This window comes from Anopheles marshallii, chromosome 2 (genome assembly GCF_943734725.1).
Source record: "Anopheles marshallii chromosome 2, idAnoMarsDA_429_01, whole genome shotgun sequence".
NCBI classification, from domain to species: domain Eukaryota; kingdom Metazoa; phylum Arthropoda; class Insecta; order Diptera; family Culicidae; genus Anopheles; species Anopheles marshallii.
The window spans coordinates 32,129,314-32,150,204 of NC_071326.1; the positions used below are offsets into that span (position 1 = coordinate 32,129,314).

The 20,891-nt window shown below is 42.1% G+C and overlaps 2 protein-coding genes across 2 annotated transcripts; one reads left to right on the plus strand and one right to left on the minus strand.

Moving 5' to 3' along the window:
* The first annotated feature begins 10,683 nt into the window (after positions 1 to 10,683).
* Positions 10,684 to 10,917, plus strand: LOC128709440 (uncharacterized). Its single transcript, XM_053804437.1, has one exon. The coding sequence runs from the start codon at positions 10,684 to 10,686 to the stop codon at positions 10,915 to 10,917; it is 234 nt and encodes a 77-aa protein (XP_053660412.1).
* A 6,030-nt stretch (positions 10,918 to 16,947) lies between these two features.
* Positions 16,948 to 18,541, minus strand: LOC128719925 (WD40 repeat-containing protein SMU1). The gene is made up of 2 exons (XM_053813568.1): positions 18,516 to 18,541; positions 16,948 to 18,451 (listed from the first exon to the last, which is right to left on the minus strand). Exons 1-2 carry the CDS (start codon positions 18,539 to 18,541, stop codon positions 16,948 to 16,950), a joined length of 1,530 nt encoding a protein of 509 aa, XP_053669543.1.
* Between the last annotated feature and the right edge of the window lie 2,350 nt (positions 18,542 to 20,891).

Here is a 20,891-nt window from a genome sequence, read left to right on the forward strand (position 1 = left end):
CATTGTTTGGTGCGAATGAATAAGCGAAACTTCATTCAACTGGTTTACATGGCACTGACCAGTAACGACCAGGCGTACATGGGTGTACCAAGGGCCAATTCACAATCACCTCGATACGATAACGTTTGCCACAATCCACTTAATGGATTCCTGCTGTGTGTGAATACATGTTTGATGTTGCAAACTGTTGCAGAGGAAGCGGAAAAAGATTTTTTATTATTATTGGAAAACTCATTGGAGTCATGGAAATTGGTTTTACAGGATTTATTTAAACAAAACAATACACTTGCAGTATGACGCGTTGATGTTGATCATGTCTTAATTTTGATATTATTTTTTTTTCTTTTAACATGTGGTCTAATGTTTGGTGTATTTTATAGATTAAATTTTGTTTAGTTTTTTAGTTTTAGTTTTAGATAGTTTTTTACTAGATCAGGTACGAGCTTCAACATTAACAATCAAGCTTTAATTTCCTTTACTACTAAAATAGAATTATATAACCTTTTCCCCCGGCGGTGATCGTTTTGAGAAGTGACTGATGTAAGCTTAATTAATAACACTTGGCTTATTAATTATTCCTTTGGTTTATTCCTCTGTTTCCTTTATGGTCCTTATTTGTCAAGTACATTTCTTGTTCATGCATTTAATCCTACCGTAGTTCGTATGCCTAACATGGTGTTGACATATACAGGAGGTTGTGCTAAACAACAATCAATTTCGTTACAATAACAATTTTTTAACATATTTATGATATCCCTGAAAACTGCACCACGAGTTGGACCACAATAAGAAAAGAAAGCCAATAAGTAAAATCATTGGACAACTTTCCGTTGGACAAAACAAATCACGGAATCGAAAGAACAAATTATTGGGCAACGATCGCTTTTGCTGGTCGTTTCGGTACAATGGACTTATGGGCTTAATGTCCTTAATTCTATTTCTACTGCTCCGAGGTCGGATTGTGTTATGATGTTTCTTCGTTTTGCACCCGACACGTGATTTCCGGCGAAACAATGATGAATACAATGTACTGAAACGATCCACCTGTAGTAGCATGCATGGTGGAGATAAAATCCGCATCGAACCGGTCGAATTGTCAAGCTCGTTATAGAACAACTACTGGTAGCGATCTTTCCAATCATTGTAACCGACCGTACTAAAGGGCAATTTGACGGGCATCGTAAATTGAGTTGTGCAGAGAAGCAATAGCAGCTAACAACAATAAACAGAACGCTATCATCCAACGGTACGGTTTTATGGCTCGGTGGAAGCTTCTTGGCCAACACAATTGGATTCCAGCGGCATACTGATGTACCGCGTTTAGTTCATGTTATCTCACGCTTACGGGCATTTTACCACCGCCGATTATTGTTTGCGTGGGTTCGGGATTGGGTTTGGGGTTTTCGGTGCTTCCGTTACGATTGTTTTCTTTATTTTATTTTGCGCACTCTTAGTTGAGGGTGCGAAGGTGGAAAAAAGCGTTGATGAGAAAACCGTTCACCGTCGGGATCATTAACGTACTTGTGGAGCACAGTGGTGTACAGCCAAACCATGTCTGCTCGTGGATGCTCTGTCAAGGGAAGGTTTACTTTGCACCTTTTGTGCAATTATGATACGATAAAACATATGTACCTTAGTTATCACTCAAATAGGCTATCTTGTTGATTTTTATTATTCAATATTCACCATCACCTATAATGACCATTGTGCAGCACACCGTGCGTTGAAAGCGTGGTGTGGATACGGGCAGAACCAGAAGATACCCAGCGGCGAGAAGACGCTAACGACCATCGCGGGAACGAATGCGGGTTTCTCGTGCATCATTGATTCGAGCACGCGAACGGTCAATCGGGAAAAATATTTTGGAAGCGGCCATTTGGTTGAAAATTGCTCTCCAACATTCCGCCGCAATATGCAAAACCCGGACAGGGGACGGACGGACAATCGTTTGGCAAAGGAATTTTCACAACCATACGTCCAAAATTCTCAGCATAATTTGTGCCGGCAGTTTTGAGCAGATTGTTTACTACAGTGGGCTCGGATGGAAGTGGACGATTTTATTGCACGCAATGAAGCTGGAGTTGTGTTTGTTTTCCGCTGGAATGTTTTACTCTGGGAAATATTTTAAACACCCGTTATGGTACTCCATCTATTTTACTGCGAACCGGCGAATGCAGAGCGGAAAAAAGGGAAGCGAATGTCGATCAACCGTAGAAAAGGTACAGGCGGTGAGCAGGATGCTTGGCTGCCCATTGGGTGGTGCGTTTTGGCCATGTTTATTACATCTTTACCTTTATTAGCATCACCACTCGTCCAAAAGCTGAAAGCGCATTCGTCTGTGACCTTTGACCGTTGAGCCGGCACATTCCGTGAGTTAAACAACAATTCCGGCCATTTGATACATTCGAACTAAACGGGTGGCGAACGATCCCAATTAAAAAGCGCTAAATTTTGAGCTCAAATCATGAATAATGTAACCCGAACCTTCCACTCGACCGGGTACCTGGCAGCACGAACGATTGCGCCACCGTTTGAACGATGTCGAACAAAGCGAACAAACTGTTATGATCGGTGTTCAGTTTATGATTGTAAAAGTTTTTGCCAACCCCCAACCAAACCAACTCCCCCCCCTTCCCCCCCCGTTGCCCCGCCAAACAAAACCGAACCGCTCAACTTTGTTCAAAACTGTGCGAATGTTTTAATGCGGCAACTTACGGCCCACCCGAAAAAACAGTGCCCCCGGGGTTCCGGTTACTTGCCGGAATTTGTAGCCGGAATGCATCGATTTGAGTGATTGGTATCGTGTCCCGGGTTGCTAGCAGTTACGTTCCCGGAAAAATGAATCTTAAAGCAATCGGCCCAAAACATTGGCGAGCGTGAAGTTTGTTTGTTCCTAATCTTCCTAATAGTGCTGTTTTACGAAGCACCACCATGTTGATACTGCGCCGTGTCACACTTAATGACGCTCGGTTGAAGTTTACAGACCCGTCCCGGCATGATCGATGGTGTAGCTATTGCTGCCAGGAAACCGTTACACCCCACGAACGCGAATCGATGTCATCATTTTCCGGACCAAACCCCGGGTTTCGTTTCGTGTGAATGATGGGCTGACTGGGTTTTCCTTTTCCCGGGTTTTTTTTTGTATGCTTCGAAACTTGCGCCAACGTGACGGTTCGGTAAAGTAGCTATCAAACCGACCGGGACGACTCCGACGACGATCCAACAAATGACAAAATCACATTACAAACGCTCGATTGAGTAATGTTGCTTTCCACTGAAACGTAAAGGTAGGCTTTATGGTGCGTTATTGTATTGAACATCGGCAGCATTACCCGGTACCCGGTTTCGGGAAATCAATCATAAATCGCATTACCTAGTGATTCGAAACATGAAACAAATCGGCCGAAAGCATAAAAGACTCCTTGCTCCACTGTTGTTATGATCGCAAGCGTGGCACGCATGAGAAATCGCTTCAATGTTTCCATCCGAACTTCACACTCAATTCTTGCTCACGGGATGTTTTGGGACGATATGTTGATGTCTTACCAGTTCAGTAGAAGATTATTTTGGGAGGTAATAAACATAATTAACTCGCATTTCGTCTCGCGCAGCGCAACGTAACAGTACGGTTGGGACTGTTGTAATGGAAAATTGCTGTCAGCAGTTCTAGGAAATGCTGGGCACCGGCAGACGACGGATTCGCCGGAATTGATGGCAAATCAAACGGCAAGCAAATCTGGTCTGTAAAAATGCCAGCCATGGTTCACCCACCGGGACATCCCTCAAGTGCTCAGCAGCACGACACATAGGGAAAACGAGCATCATATTTACCTGTGATGAAAATTGTTACGAGTTCGTTTCCATGGCAATAGAAAATGTTTTGTTTTATGTTCGTGTGTCTACTACAAAACAAAAGATCTTAAATTGCTCTTCAGAAAAGCTCTTCTCTCGTTTTAGCTTCTATACATTCGTCGGGACAATTCTTCGTCATTTTACCATAATGGAAATCCTCTATTTAGCATAATGGATAGCCTTTTGGATTCAATCGCTTTACGCTGGCTGCCTGACAGATTAGTTCTATTTTCTTAGATTACTTTAGCCTTGCTTCCTGCATCGCTTCGATGCGCCCCAGGTAAGGGATGATTAAGGGAAATGTATTCCGTATACGCGCGGATCCAACGAAGCTCTGAAACGGCGAAACTGTTTCCGAACATTAATTAATCATTCATTACCGAAGAGTTCCTTGGCCCCGGATGGCCGCCCGTCGGCTACATAATAGGAAACATACCGTGAACGTATCTTCAACGTTCCTCCGTCGAAGGATTACAGCATTAAAGTGCCGATTACGGCTCTGCGTGCTTTGCGTTTGAACAGAGGCTTATTTGCGAAACAACGAACAAATCTTTTAACAGGCGATAGAAGTTGGAACCTAGACCAAATGGTTGTGCGTATGATACTCAAAATACACGCGGCTTGAAACATTCGTTGGCACGAAAACTCTGAACATCCAATATTGGATTTGAAAGCAAAAAGTTACCTGTTCAGATTCGACTTGATCGGATTGAACACGAGCGAAAGTAATTTATCCTACTACGCGTGGTGGTTTTCGGTTTAATTTACATCTTTTACATGCAATCTGCACGGGGCGCTTGAACGTGGGGTTTAAGGACAAGGAAACGCCACGCTGGCTGAAGGAAAACCAGCCACATACACCCGGTACGTGTCTTAATCATCCTAATCCTTCGTGATTAGCCGAGATAACATGGCGGTCATGGCTACCGACGAACGGACGGGAAAGTTGATTCGTTTTGCGATGCTTCCTGCGGGACATGAAACCATTCGCCGAGGAACGCTCTTAACCTGCGATCCTGGGTGGATTGGCTCGATAGGATTATTAAATTTCTGCCTTGTTTTCGCACAACGGCACATCAATGAAGCGGGCATGAGTCAATAACAGGCAGTAGCAAGGTAGATATGGTTTCTGGGTGATTGATTGTGCTATTTAGCCTTGTTTGATATCCTCAGACGGATATCATTAACCAAGGTCATCAAGTGTAAAGATGAGATGAGATCAAGTAGATGATGAGCACCTTTCATCGATGTTGAAAAACGAACAAAGGTGGGAAGAGCACTAGTAAATGATTTAAGGTTTGATTAACATTTCTCAAGAATTAATCTTTTAAATATACATTGTAGAATTGTGTTCCCATTGAAGAAAGTTTTGATCACATTCTGATTGAAATTAGTTTTTTAAAATATGGGTTTTCTTTAATTATAGATGTTTTTAAATTAAAATTATTAAATACGAATTATTATATATTCAATTAAATAAAGTTAAGAATAGAACACTAGCCTTATACCGAATTGTTAGTTACATAGCGTTTAATTTTTGCACAAACAATATTTTGGGTGATAACTTTACGAAACCCGACAAATTAGAATAAATAAAATGAATGAAAAAGATGCAATAGTAGAAAATTATACTTTCGTAACATAATTATGGAATGTTTAAGATTCTACCTATTAAAATATTAGACATATTTTTTTCTCTTTACTAACCCACAAGAACTATTTGGTTTGATCAACCTGAATCATTACACTGACCAGCTACGCAAGCCACGTGTGATGTACATTAGATCAAAACGTTTCACTCCGTTTCCATCAATTTACCACCAATTGAAATTAATTTTGCATTCGAATCAAAGTAAGCGGACGACGCAACTGTACAGCACACTGCTCTTTTAGCACTTGATGGTCCCAATTCCATCAATCCGATCCAAGCAATCGATTTCAATTTAATACTCATTACATTTGCGCGTCGTGCAGCAGTGTATTGGTATTGGTTGCGGTGTGTGTTGTTTGCTTGTTGCTGCAGTCTGTTGTTACTTCGTTACTGGCCCCATGATACGTTGATTCGATGAGCAATACCCATTCCGGATGTTACAATGTATCTCATGAAGGCGTTCATAACTCATGTACGGTTCATATTCTAGTACTGATTATGTGCAGAAGCCACTATGTTAATCAGCAATCGAGCTTGATTATCCTGAAATAATGAAAAACTGGCACGTTCCATTGAAAAACTCAGTTCAGTTTTGAGTTTCACACTAGAAGAAAGAATGCAATTTGATTGACGTTTTAGGAATTTTTAACTAGGACGTCTTTGTTAGGAAACTGTAACAATATTTTGTTTTAATATAACGTATAACGTATAACATGCTTCAGAATTGATTATTGTATTGAAATTGGAGGTTTGTTATTATTTGTCCTTGTTTGCAAAACACTAAGGCCGTGCTCTGGGATTTGTCGTATACGACCAACGACAACGACATGTTTTACGGGTGTTCTAGGAGTTGTCGTATACGACAAACTGTCAAAGCGCGATGTTTAATTTTTGTTGACGGTTGAACGTATTTGTTTTGATTTTGCCCCTTGAAACGCTTGTCAGATGTTTCAAACACTCAAGATCCACATATGCTAGCTATGCGAACGACAAGTTTTACGAGGTTTATAGAAAAAAAAACAAAAAAACAAATTGATTTGACAAAGCGCAAACAGAAGAATAATAAATTTTCTCCAAACGTTTATCAAATTCGTGTACCTTTGAACGCATAAGCTTATACAGAATCCAGATTTCCCATTCGGAAACAACTGTCCAAAGAAGACAAAAATCTTCGTACGGATTTAATTTATCATTCATTCCTTCCCGGAAACAACAAAGCACGCCTTCGGAAGACACGCAGCTACGACGAATGGTCGTCCCACGCACGATGGACTCCATCTTTAGTTCATGGAGTTGCATAAATATTGAACATGACGTCCCGAAACTGACCATTACACCAGCACCATTTACTATTGCTCTTTAAATATGTGGTGGTGTAGTGTTTTTCAAAACCATATATCCATACATTTCTTTCACCGGTTGTGAATATCGTTAGCTAAAGCCCAAATTTATTAAACCTCACGGCATTCTTCAAAAATCCCCCTTAAACAAGCCTTATTTTCACAAACACAACCACTACATGATGCTGAACATGATGTCTACTATGCACTCGCAAGACGCCACGACGGACGGATCCTGCTCTGAGAACTCCGCAGGCTAAGCAATCCCACACAGAAGTACTCCATCGTTACACGGGTCGGTCGCTGATGGTTGCAAATGTTTTTTTTTTCTTCTTCTTTTCATGCCCACGAGCAATTGTTGGCGGCTTTAGCCGGTTTTTAGCCGTTATGCTGTTGTTGCTCGGGCAAAACAAGCGAAAAAGCAAAGAACAAAACCAGGTAGCAGCAACGGCCTATTTATCGTCACCGGGTTCTGTACGGTTCGTTCGACCGGTTACGGTTGAACCGACACATCACAGCCGGTGCGTTTGAGCAGCGGAAAGGATTTAGTCTACCTTTTAATTAATATCCTTACGGCTGGTGCCACTGCTGATACGATCGGGTATAAGCCGGTGTGAATTATTTCCACACAAATTGAATGTTACGCAATAAGTAATTAAAAAACTTCCTTCCATCGGTGATCCTTGTTCGGGTTGGTAGACCTGAAAGGTCTAGGCGCCTCTGTATCCTATCATTTTATGTAAATCCACAAAAGCTTGTTGGTATTGGATCCTTGTTCTTGCGTAATGATATCCTAGCTCCACGCACAGTTTTCCCTGTGCATTAGGAGTTACTTCGCTTATAACACACCGGAATGATTTCGGTGACCCACTTTTAGGGACGATTTTAGCCCAACTTTATTCCACACTCAATGCATGCTAATATATACAGAAAACCTTTTCTCTCTCTCTTTTTCTCTCGGGTTCAAACCTTAAATCACACACAGTTTTTGGTACATTAATAGACGGTCGAGAAAACAAAAACGAGGAAACAAAACCAATGCAAAGTACTTTGGTTTATCGTTATTTCAATTATTTTGCAATCCCACTCAAACTCCAAACAATCTTTAAGTAAACAACATCCCCAACATCCCGTTTCTTCCCCAACAACAACGCTTCTCCCAACCATGCAGACACGCACATTAGTGGTAAGCCCGACGGTGCTCAGTGCTGTGCAAACACCCGACTCCATTACCGGCTCGGCTCTGGGGTGTGTGTGTGTGTTTTGTTTTTTATTATTCGTTCACTTCCTCTCTATGATCTTAACCACAGGTGTATAACGTTACGGCGATGCGAAAGATAGCGACCATGTATCTCGTTCAACCGGTCCATATCCTTTCACGCATCATCTGCTGGAGCATGATTTATTTTGCACTGCTCGTGGCACTTTATTATCCAACAATTCGTAACGAAACCACACAAACAACAATAATCCGCACAACGCTCATTAGTGTGCTTTCACTTTCCTTGGCTAAATCTACATTCCCTATGCGTAAAATTGATGTGAAGCAAATATCCGGGACGAGCGCGTTCAGACACGTGCCAGACTAAATGAATCGCATTGTTCGCGTACTACATTGTGCACGGTTGGAGCGTGAGACTGTTTGATGTGTAGGTGGATATTTGTCAATGTGTTTTTTTGTGTTGTATCATATGTTATGCAATGATGAGCAACTAATGCACTACTAATGGCTGGTAAAGTCTGTCATGGACACGTTTCCCTGGGGAAAGGATGTTCTTATTGTTATCAAGCTTGCAACAATGTATCTACTGCAAACCCTTACAAAAGGCAGTAATACACACCTTTGTACTGTTTAACGTGTAGTGACAGTTTTGTTGAAAATAAATGACGCAATTTAATTATTATTAGGTGTACAAATGATTTTCCATCGTATTGACAATGAAAATTGAAGCTTAATTGAAAAAAAATTATAATACAGTTTTTGTTAGAAAAAACATCCATAAGTAATTGGATATTTCACAAGACTTGCTCGCCTCAAAACAATCAGAATAATAACAATAAAACCTCGTCTCAAATGAATTGAACTACGGCAAGGAGATTCTCTGTCGATAGCAAGGTATATATATAGTTAGAAGGTAGAGTTATCTAGAGCAAATTGACATTTCACCACATGACAGAAGTATACCAATGTTATTGTCAGCGAAGAAACTTGTCCGTATTGGTAGGAAGAGAAAAACTTTGTGCACTGCTTTGCGTCCGCTTTTAAAACAATTAATTCGTTTTGATTTCCATATTAATTGTTCGACATTTTTGGATTTTCATTGCTTTTCGCTGTGTGCTTAAAGTAAACATCATCATTTGTGTTTTTTTTTTTTAATAACAAACCTGACACATGCATACCAAAAATGTCGAACAGCCAAATTGACAAAAATGTACCTGGTATATTATAAACACCTTGGTCGATAGTGAAATATGTAGTAGGCGGGTAGTAGTAGGAGTGTCAAATCTGGACTTTAAGAACAGCAAGGAACAATTTGCCCTTTTGCTAATCTTGACCATGTGACCAAGCATTGTCTCGATGGAAAAATACTGACTTGTGTCTAGTGTCATATCATTTTGTTTTTCTTTCAATCATAATTTGAAATGAATTACCTAAGTTTGAACACCACTCGCCAGTGATGGTTAGACTGCTCGGAAGCAGTTCATAATATATGACTTTGATTATCCGTTTGTTACTTTATTTACGCGTAGTTGGATTGTCAGTCTTGCGTTAGGACTGTTCCTGTAGTGTGAAGACCGCTCGTCGCATCAGACATTGACAGACGTCTAACAGATGCATATACTATGGTTCTGACATTCTTTTCCGTAATGTAGCGACAGTGTCAAGTTTTGGAACTTTTGCTGGAGAGTTACTTGTTACTCAGGACAATCCATTATCCCGTTCGTTCTGGCGGACGCATCATCGCCATCAGTCCAACTCAATTTGGGCCTACCACGCCTCTTCTGTCCATATTAACGACCTAAACGACGGTCCGATGTCATTTTCATGACGACACCGGCCCACCGGAACCTGGCAAGTCTAATTTGCCGAGAGTGAGTTCATCGTAAATCTCGTAGAGTTCGTCAGTTTAGTGGCTCCTTTATTGTCCTTCCACTTGTCCAAAAATCGAGACGAGGCTAAAAATCCTTCTGAGCATCTTCCTCTCGAATGCACGACAGTTTGCAGTGGACTGGAGTTTCTAGTTTTGAAAGTCCATGTCTCAAAGGATTATATGAGTACTGGAACTGTATAAGCTCTATATAGTCCCAGCTACGTTGGCCGTGACAGGTGTTTTGAGTAGAGAAGTTTCCTTCGATTGAAGAAGGATGCGCATATCGGAGAGTTACTTGCAGACCCAGTAAAAAACAATCTAATAACGAAGTTAAAAGCTCGATCACATGACTCGAAATATGTTTAAAACATACGGGTACATTACTATAACACTACAAAACTCATTTAAAAAAGGTTATTTATTTTACGGTTTTGTTTTCCATTTTTTCCCCACAGATGTGTCTGCTTCAACACTACTGAACCGTGACCACCGCACCGGTATGATCCATTGCTGCAGTCTATACTCAAGCTACGCGTGAATTTCATCCATACTACTAGACTCCGTAACGTCCATTCTCACTGGCCAACGCGTTAGCCGGCTGTGCTTTGTCGGTGTCTGGTTAATCTCAACCGTGTTCACCCCCTGAAGGTGTACAGTTTGGTCAGCTTGACCGATAACGCGGTAAACGGTACAACCAAAACACGAGCTAAAAGTGGCGCCAAAAACGCATCTAGCAACACCGCGCGAAATGGAGGGCGAGGTCAGCGTGCTGTTGGTCATTACCGTGATCATCGGTACGATCCTGATGACCTCGCTGCTGGCCTGCTACATCTGCGTGTTCCGGCAGCTGTGCTGCTCCCGGGACATGGACCTCGACCGAAGCTACAGCACGCGTGGCTCCAAGCGAACGTTGCGCGACAGCACCAACCTGGCGGAGATCACCAACATCACCAGCCAACAGACGGAAATCGAGAAGGTTTAGCTAAGGGCGGGCGAAGAGGCCATCACTTCGCTCTAGGGGACAGACAAAATACCAGTGCCAAAGCGGCCGCAACCGCTCGATGCCGATTAGGATCACGTGTCCATCAGCTGTAAATATTGCTTCATTTCACGTTGGCCTTCCACTGATATCCCGTCCGATTTGTCGTTGTTCGGAAACAGTCTCATGTGTGTCACCATATCAATACCCTACCCGAACGATGATTGTGAACGACACATCACAGTCGTACGTAAGCTCTAGTCACACTTGTTAAAACTTCCTCAAAACGCCCTTTGGATCAATGTCAACGGCATGGGAAATTGTAAAAAGAAACCTTCACGATCACGATCGATGTTTGTATGGATGTATTATTGTGCAAGTGTATTTTTGTATAGCGTATTAGTACAGCGCATTAAAGTTTGGAAACGAATAGTAATTCGCGTTCGATCAAATAAAACATGTTAAAGGCTATCTGTTTTCACAAAACAAAACATCAAAATGCTTTGCAAATCGTTTTTTTTTCCGAAAGAATGTCTTTTTTTCATGTGAAAGCATGAATGTAAGATGAAGTGAAAGCTATACAAGAACTGCAAACATTAAAACCATGAGAGACTTTTATTTTCAATATTTGGAATAATCCCTAATCATACAGTGTGTAACATATTTCGTACATAGCAATTGATTTTTCTATAACCGTTGTTGTTATTTTACATTGTTTGAAATTAAAGACAATTGTGAACGTTTTTGTAATACTGTTAAAATGTATAAGAATTTGTTAAATTGATTAAAATTGAAATGTTTTTTTTATGTGTGTGGTGAACCATTCTATACAACTATCAAATATTGTTCTTAAGTAAAAATGTTGGAATTACTAGCTTTGCTTTCTTAATATCGTTTAATGTTATGTGATAAAGCTGGTAAAATATCTTTAGAAGGACATAAAGTGCCCTTTAAAAAAACTGTCAAATTGTTATGTTACGAACTGTACATGAGTTTTATTAGTTTTTTCTATGTGAAATCTTTAAAAATTAATTTATAAAAGGGTAACAAAAAACAACGATTTAACGGCGATGTACGATAAACTTACTATCGTACCACGATGCAGATTCGTTGTTGGCCATGTCTTGTGAATGACACCGGACAATCCATCCCGTAAAGTCACCGGTAGGCCGTAAGCTGACGGTTCTACTAACAAAACTAGCCACATGTGACAGTGGTTGTACAGATTGTAGCGTCGGATAAGAAAGAAAGGTTTAAAACACAACTATTCTGAACATTTTTAAAGTTACAATTAAATTAAAGCACCTTTAGTTTAAATTAATGTTTTGAAAGTGTTTCTTCTCGTTGATCTGTTAGCGACACCAGAATCCACCAAAGCATCACGCTCATGCAAATATTCAGTGAGAAGATTAAAAAGAGTAATGTACGTACAATGCATACTATTTCATGATCAGTATCTTACTGCACGAAGGTGGTTTATTTGCGGTAAGCATTAACTACATAGGCAAACCACAACTTTGCCTTCGCTGTCGTAACCGCCTGCCCAAAAGCTTCCGTCCATTAGTTCGTCTAATATTTGCTCGAGATGGTTTGGTGGCACGCACAAAGTGTGCTTCGGAGCAGATAAAACAATGCACCATTCAACGTACGCCATACCGCCTCCCATTCGGTGCGATAAAATTTGACTTGATTAAAACACATAAAGCGCCCCCTAATCACACACCGCCCTTTATGACGCCACTGCCCCAAAGATCTACCGACCGAAAATTGATAACCGAAACAGGAAAAAGAAAGAACGATGTGCTTGTTTACACCTGAGCGACTACATTCAAATCCGGATTTCACCGCCCAAAAGTTGATTAACCTCGCTCCCCCCAGTAGGAGAAACAGCCGTTGTTTGCGTGCCATCCACCACCGGGAAAATGGTTCCCCCATTTACAGCTTCACCGCTTTAACCGCTCCGTTTCATTGTGTTTCACCGTAATCGATACGTTGCCGTGTGCACAAATGGAACCGGGAGGCACACAGACACACACATGTTCCTCCCCAGGTCCATAATGAGCTGTCCAAACCGGTCGTTCCGGGGGGCACACCTATGATGGTTCGGTTGGGCTACCGAACTGCTCCTGACATGGGACTCCCAACATTACTCTGTCTGCAAAACAAATACAGCAAACACACACCCATACAGGTGCCGAAAGGGGGGTGGGGGCATTAGGATTGTTGCACAGATAAAAGCATATCCTGGCGTTTGACAGCTTCATGTGGTTACCTCGACAATCCTCTTACCGGGACGCCTAAACTCTCCTTCATTGTTAGTCATTGCCTTGGACAGCATCAACAGCGCAACGATACAAATGAAAACCGAACCATCGCCAAGAAAGCATTACACGGAAGCAAAACTGTTAGACGTTTGTTGTAACACCCCAAACAACGGATGCCGATTTCGACGGTTGAAGCGTTACTCTTGGCAACATGATATCTCTATGTGTGTGTGTGTTTTTTTTTTCTTCCTTCCTTATCAATAATGGCCACATTATCAAGGATTTCCCGAAATTTTACCAAGATATCCTTGAAAAACCCCTTAAGAAGAACGAAACGAATTTCGCCCGGAAAAAAAAGTATCAAATCCCCCCCAGACAAAGGAAACGCAAATGCTTTAAGCGCATTTGTTACTGTGATCTCTTAGCAGGGGATGGCATTTACCCGGAAGGAAGGATGGCAGTAACGGACTGGACGGTGTGCGGGTACGGTAAAATGAACTCCACCCCGGCGGGAAGGAAACAGTGAGCGGCCACCATCGAGCGGTTTTTCATTCGCAATGTAATATTGTTTCAGCGGGGCAAGGTCGTATCGGGTGGCCGTATTCCGCGTTGGTGTTGCTGTAACCGGAGGACCGACGGATCGGGATCCCAGAAACCCAATTGGGTTCGGTATTGGATTTAAAAACAATTCAATTTCCTTACCAAACCACGCTTTTGCCGTACCGACAGAACGATGCACAGACATTGATGTTTAGTCTTTAAACCTCCTCGTCTTGCCGTAGCTCCCTTCCCTTTGTTGGAGTTTCCATCGATCGGACGGTTCCCATCGTCCCTATCCGCCGCAAGCAGTTTGGGTGGTCGAATAGAATGTTTGCATGGCAATAAACACTCTGTCACTGCGACCGATCACACGGGCAGCGACCGTCTCATATGTTACTGCCGATTTGAACGCGAAGGTGAAGACAAACTACAACCAGGAAGGAAATTATCTCACACGGAACATACAGAAACTTCACGCGCTTAGACGACTAACTGCGTGGAGATGTATGTGTGTGTACGTGTGACAAAAGAGATCAATTTTATGCCAGAAATATCAACCCTCCCCATTCCCCACGTGTATCATCCCTTGCAAACACTTGCCAACCGGAAAAGCGAAGCGAAATTGATTCAATTTAGTAAACCTTCTCCAGTGTTCCAAGCGGAGGGTTTTAGCAGCTTTCCCAACAAATCGGGCACATAATCGGTCATGGTGGAACTTTCGGTACAGCTGGGCGTGGTACAGACCGTGTGAAGAATCCCATCAGCTGGAATCAAATTATTGGGAAATTTGTTTTCAATTCATTGGCGCAACAAATTCAACGTGTGTAAAAGTCGGGCTGGGAAAAGCTACCACCGCACGGTGCCGAGGCATGCTGACAGATTGTAACCTATTTTTACAGTCATGCAATTTTGTTTTGTTGCTTCTCCAGTGGTACTACTTCGCTTCCGTACTGTCGGCTGTTTTACTACGGACGGGGGTATCCTGCTGCTGGTTGGGTGGCCCCTTCCAGCGCGTTTTCTGATACGTGGCGATGGATTAGTGAGCAAACCGGTTCGTGGGATCCAAGCGGATCGATTTCACGCACCGGTGCACCTAATGCTACGCTCAATCGCGTCAGGTTTTGCGAGCTAATTCAATGTACCGAACATAAATAAACACCCCGTGCTTAATTGACTCCGCGCCTGCTGGAAAAGGGTGCTGTGGGAATTCGGACTGTACACGTAAACGAGACGTAAACTATATCGACAATTCAATCATACCGACATTAGCGATGGTTAATATTTCATCTAGGTTTTGCATCTTTAATAGCATCCCTATATGGAGGTTTTAAGCCGCCGTTCGCTCTCCGCTACAGGGACAGGTCGCATTTTCCGAGGGTGGGAAAGCCAAGTAGAAATAAAAAAGCCATAGCTTGTGCAGCATTCAATCCAGCGCGGATGCATTCCGATGCGTGGATGATTGAATGGCACCACATTTCAAATTCCGAACATCAAAAACCCATGCCAACAAACCTATTTCGCCGTTGTTACGCGTTGTGATTCTCGGACTCACTGATGGCTGCGGTGCGCATACAGCGGTGACGTGGTTTATTTTAGCCACCCATGTAAACAATCGTCTACGCTTCGGGATTGTTTACAGCAGCGAGACCGGTCCAAGGGGTAGCCTTTGCGAAGAAGCCGACCACCACGTGGGAAGGGTTGTTACTTTACCGGCATTGGGCAGGGGGACGATCGATAGACAGGAGGCTAGAGAAAAAAAACCATATCAGATGTCAATATTTGTCGTAGAGATGTAGCTGTTTTAGTACTCGCCAGAAAGATAAAGAGATCAATTTCTTAAAACAGCCTTAAGTCACTGAAACAAGATCAAGAGATTTTATTTGATACAGGCGACATTCCTTGTATGCTTTTAAACGTGTTTAAAGTTCGTACGGAATACAATAAAAATAGTGTTGGTGAAATAAATTGTAAAGGGCATAAAAGAATCGTTGAGTATTGTGAAATAGAAGTAGGCGTGCTTCAGTTTTGAGTGTTTCTGTAGTATTTCGTCTAAAGAATTGAAAGCGGATGGGAAATATTAAAAAGTTTCGCCAAGGGTACCGTTCTGTGTCGATTACTTTGCGTATGAACCTTATTTTTCGCTTACAGTCATGAGTTGCCGCATAACTGTCTGACATCAAAATTTCCTGGAACACTGCTGCTGGACATATGTTATGGTAAGCTAATAGTTTCAGTAGCAAATATTTCCTCTTTAAGTTCCTGTCCTCCAAAAAGCATGTAATAATATTATCGTAAATATTAATAAATAAATTAATAAAATGAACCCAATTTTGTTTTGGTTCACTTATCTTAAATTTACAATTCAAAAAAACATGGCATCAAAATACACTTCGACATATATACATATTCTTCAAAACATTCCCAGTACGGGCTTACATCAGAGATGGCCCAGTAACCACAAATTAATTTAACCATTCCCTGGCTGCAACAGCTTGCGCCATGATTCAATCAACTCCTCGGCTGGACTGCTCCAGCATCAAGAACTCTTTGACAACGTTCCTTTCGTGCCGAACTGATGCAATAAAGAAAGATTCTTTTTTTTTGTGGTTAGATGTATGGAGTTACTTTTTTGGTCTTACAAATTCCATGATGGAAATAAGTTCATTGCTCACCATCTCACTTCGGCTACAGCCTGGGTAATTGGATGAAAATGATATTCAGCAAACTACTAAAATAGGGTCCACCAGTTTTGCTAGTTCGTTATGTCCAATGTTAAGAAGAAATATATTTTTACCGACCACAACAACCAGAACCTATTTGACCAGACGGAAAGAACTCCGGTAATGCGCCGGCAAGGTTTGCCGCTAACTAAATTATTGTACATACAGCCAGCAATGAAACGGTGAAGCAGAAAGTAAACATCATTAGCAGGCTTTTGTTCGCCCTACAGAAACGGCAAGAATGGTTCAGGTTGATGGTCTACCGACGTATAGTAGTGCGCCCCGTAACAATGATTTAATATGCATGCCCTCTGATAAAACGGAACCATTGTGACACGAAGCAAAAGCGTACACCGTCGTTGGGTAAACATTTACTCGAAAAAACGAAATGCTTTCTTTCGCTTGAATCACTGGTGCATCTTTATGTCACACTCGTCATTTATTATACTTATTGTATGAACTTACTCGTTTAGCCAATGTGTTGGAAAAATGTCTCCCAACTTATCTCCTTATGGTTTCCACATTTTCAGCAAACCGTCGCACCCGTACGATGCTAGCAGATTCTGGTGAGGATGATGCGTTAGCCCGATCACATCCTTTTCGTGCACGTTCAGCGTACGTTCCAGTTTGCCCGACGTAACGGAGAAACAGTACAGCACCAAATCCTCACCACAGCAGTAGATGAATTCGCCGCGCGGTGATATTGTGGCACAGATGAATGCACCACCCTCACGCTTACCGGACGAAAACGAACGCACGATCTGGCCCTGCATGTTCATGATGACGACCGTGTTCGACCGGTTGCACACCACAAAGTGTTCCGGATTCTTGGGCAGTATGAGTACCGAATTTACGGCCAAATGTGTACCCAAAGCTTTAAACGTTGAAATGCATTCGGTTGTCTTCAGTGACCACACCTTGACCGTACCGTCGGACGAGGCGCTCAGCACATGATGGCCGTCAGGCGAAAAGACCGCTTCGTTCACGAACGACGTGTGGCTGCGGAACTCTTTCAACATTTTGCCCGACTTTAGCCCGTACAACCGTATCAAATGGTCGAACGAAGCGGTCAATATTTGACTATTGTCGCGGGAAAAATGCAAACAAGTCACCCCTTTAGAGTGGGCCTTCTCGAAACGCCGCAAACACTGACCGGTGATTAACTTCCACACCTTCACCTGACCATCCTGCGAACCGGTTGCCAACATTTCCGAGTCGCGCGAAAAGGCCATCGATAGGATGGCTTGTTCCATCATCATAAAGTTATCCTGCGCCTGGTACTTTAAATCTTTACGTATCTTGCCGGTCGTGAAGTTCCATACCTCGATGAAACCATCCACACTGCCGGTTACCAGATATTGACCATCGGGTGAAAACATTGCACACTCGACGTGAGATTTCTGTCCGAACTTGATCTGCCGGGCCAGCTGTGTCGGGTACGATTCATCCTCCTGGTCTCTGATGGCGGCCTTACCGCGGAACAAATCGATGGTCGTACCGGGTGGCAAAAGTCCTTGATGTTGTTGCCACTTGAGCGCTTGTCCCAGCAGTGCCAGTAATCGTGACGATGGCACTACGGACACCTCACCGGCAAGGGCGGTGGCAATGGCGGCACGACGCTTCTCTTTGCTGGACCCTTCTGGGTATGCCTCTCGCGGATCGAAATAGGCACGCTGTAGCATGTTTTCCAGATGTATGTAACGTTCCGCTTCCTGCTGTTTTAGCATTATCATTGGATCGGTTTGGCGTAGCAAAGACCGGGCAGCACCCAGCTCTCGCAGTTCGATCAACTCCAGAACGATTTGCTCGTACAGATCGATCAGCTTTTTGTCCGGCAGTTTGAGCGACTGGATCGCTTTCAGTACCGTGTCCCAATGGCCGTTGTGAATGTCCGAAACGAAGCCCTCCACACTATCGACGGTATTTAGCGAAACGCCCGTCTCTTCCTGCAATGTTTGCAACGCTTTGTGAAGGTTTGACTCTTTCAAATATTGCTGTATAAGACGGATCACACTGAAATGGAAGTGAAAATTAGCACAGGCCCATCGGTGTTGCTCACATTAGGCACGAAACTCACTCGGCGGATTCGATTTCAATAGACATTTTTAAAGAAAATTAGTAAAACTTGCGGCTATTGGGAAAATGTTATTATTGCTGCTGAGCGTTGTTTTGGTTCACGAATTCTGATTGACAGATTTGAAACCTGTGTATAGCAAGAAGTGCAATTCTGTGTTCTATGTAAAAAGATATTATTCCGCATAAGGAATCATTGAATCGTTTAACCATTGAACAAAGAGTTAATATTACATACCAAAATCCAAACAAAACTATCAAAAACAGGGATGTTTTTCTAACTCCCATTACTAATAAAAGTAGAACTTGTAAAGTATGTGTTATAAACATGAATGTACCATGAAATTTTTCTTTGTGGCAGTCATACGAAAATGTCTATGAAATATTTCAAAATTAGGAATGAATTATTTCATTTGAAATGTTCACACGTGGTTGAAGGTTGGAAAATCGTTCGACGGTGCTTATCTTGGTGAATGTCTGTGTAGAAAATGTATATTAGAAAGAAAATTGAAATTAATTCCATATTACCCTTATTCTGTGCTTTATGTCGGCTTTATGAACTTCTGCATCGAATGTCCATATCGACCACCACGTTTGCCAGGAACTACAGGAACCATCGTGGGAAAAAATCGTTGTTCCGATTGTTCCACTGTTGTTTCTCGGTTGTCGCTTGGTTCTCCGACAAAGTTGACTAAGGTTGATTCTTCCTTACGTGCATATCCGTTGTGATCAAATATGTTTTGGACTGCTGCACTGACTTTACGGTCCATCTCACAAGATGAAGTTACCACATTGCCTTCCGTATACTGTTTGAGCTTCTACGGTTCTTCGGTCCGGACCCTTCAGTTGCTTAAAATGGTTCGCGGTTGAACAGAAAAATATTGTTCCCACCTACCTGAACAATACAAAGTTAACTTTTTATTAATCAAATCAAATTTTCATTGAGTACAACTGTAGTACATTGAGTAACAAACTGGTGAACTGATCACTAGGTGGCAGGGTATTCAAATGAAAAATCGGAAAATTTAATGCATACGTTACAAGAATAATACTTTTCGGATGTTTCTTCGTCGCCATTGACGGTCACCCCATCCCTTCCAATCCATCAAATAAAACAACCTGTTTGTCGAAAAAACACTATCTTCTTTAAATCATTATCTTATATTTTTCGTTAACTCACGTTATTGATTCTTAAAATTACAGCTTCCTTCCTGCTTCCTAGCACTGCTTGTTTTTCTTCTCCTGTTACTCCTGTTTTTCATTTTTTTTTTCATTTGCTTTGCTGTGTGTTACACTCATGTGTGTGGGTGTTTTGGTTGTGTTTGCACTGTACTTATCTGTTTGTGTTGTTCCATCTGCTTGTGTGTCTCCGTGTGTATGGTATGTGTAGATTGTGTTTATTTCATGCATGTGTTGTGGCTTGTGTGAGTGTATTTGTTGTTGTTGTTTTAATTGTTCTTCTCCACGTTTCCGTCTTCGTCTTGTTACTTTAATGTTTATTCCAGTTTTGGCTGTTTATCATATTTCACCGTCACTGTTGGCCTTACACCATTGCTACAACTATCGCGTACTTCCGCCAGACAGTGGATTTTTTTTTATACTGCGTACACCACACACCCCCCCGAAAATCGTTACGCCCGCTTCTGTTTCCCCCTCGCACGACTTCTTCTCTCTCTTTCTATCTGTCTCCCGGTTTGGCGAGCCCTTTACGCTATTGCTCACCCCGCAGTATGTATCTGTGTGGTTGTTTTTTTTTTGTTGCTGCTGCTTCGTTTATTAATATCAAAATGAGTTCTATACTCTTAACATGTTTTTTTTTCCTTTTTGTCCAGATACGTTCTTACGTTTTTTGTTATTATTTTTTTTATAATTTATGTAACAGTTTATTTTTTGATTATAACAAACAACATTAGGAATTACTTTTTTTTCTTAATTGTTTTCAATATCCCTTCCTGCTTGCATTCCTCCACTCGCGCACATCCCACACACACGCACACATTCACGCACACGCACGCACACACACACGCACACACACACTCTCGCTCACGATCGATCACCTTCGCTAATCGCTTTTCCCGCGCAAACCGTACTTTGGATTGCTTTTGTTTTGACCACGTGACCCGCCCCCTTTGTGGGGGGGCACGATCGTTTTCAACGCCACGTGATTTCTTTGCGTGGTTTTTCCTCGCCATTTTTTTTTAAATGTTTTGTCTCCTTGTTGTTAATTAGTATGCGTTTAATTTAGATAAGTGTAACCCCGATTTACGTTGCCCTGCCCGCCCATCAACCTTCCGGGGAAAGGGTGGTGTGTGTGTGGTTTCGGTAAGTTAGTGGCATTATAAATGTGCACGAAGCTATTTTACTGTTGTCGTTTGTTTTC

Bases quoted from the DNA above. Each gene is read 5' to 3' on its own strand.
- LOC128709440 (XM_053804437.1), top strand. From the start codon at position 10,684: ATGGAGGGCGAGGTCAGCGTGCTGTTGGTCATTACCGTGATCATCGGT.
- LOC128719925 (XM_053813568.1), bottom strand. From the start codon at position 18,541: ATGTCTATTGAAATCGAATCCGCCGA. The intron at 18,452-18,515 runs GTGAGTTTCGTG...CTTCCATTTCAG, and splicing joins ATTGAAATCGAATCCGCCGA to TGTGATCCGTCTTATACAGC.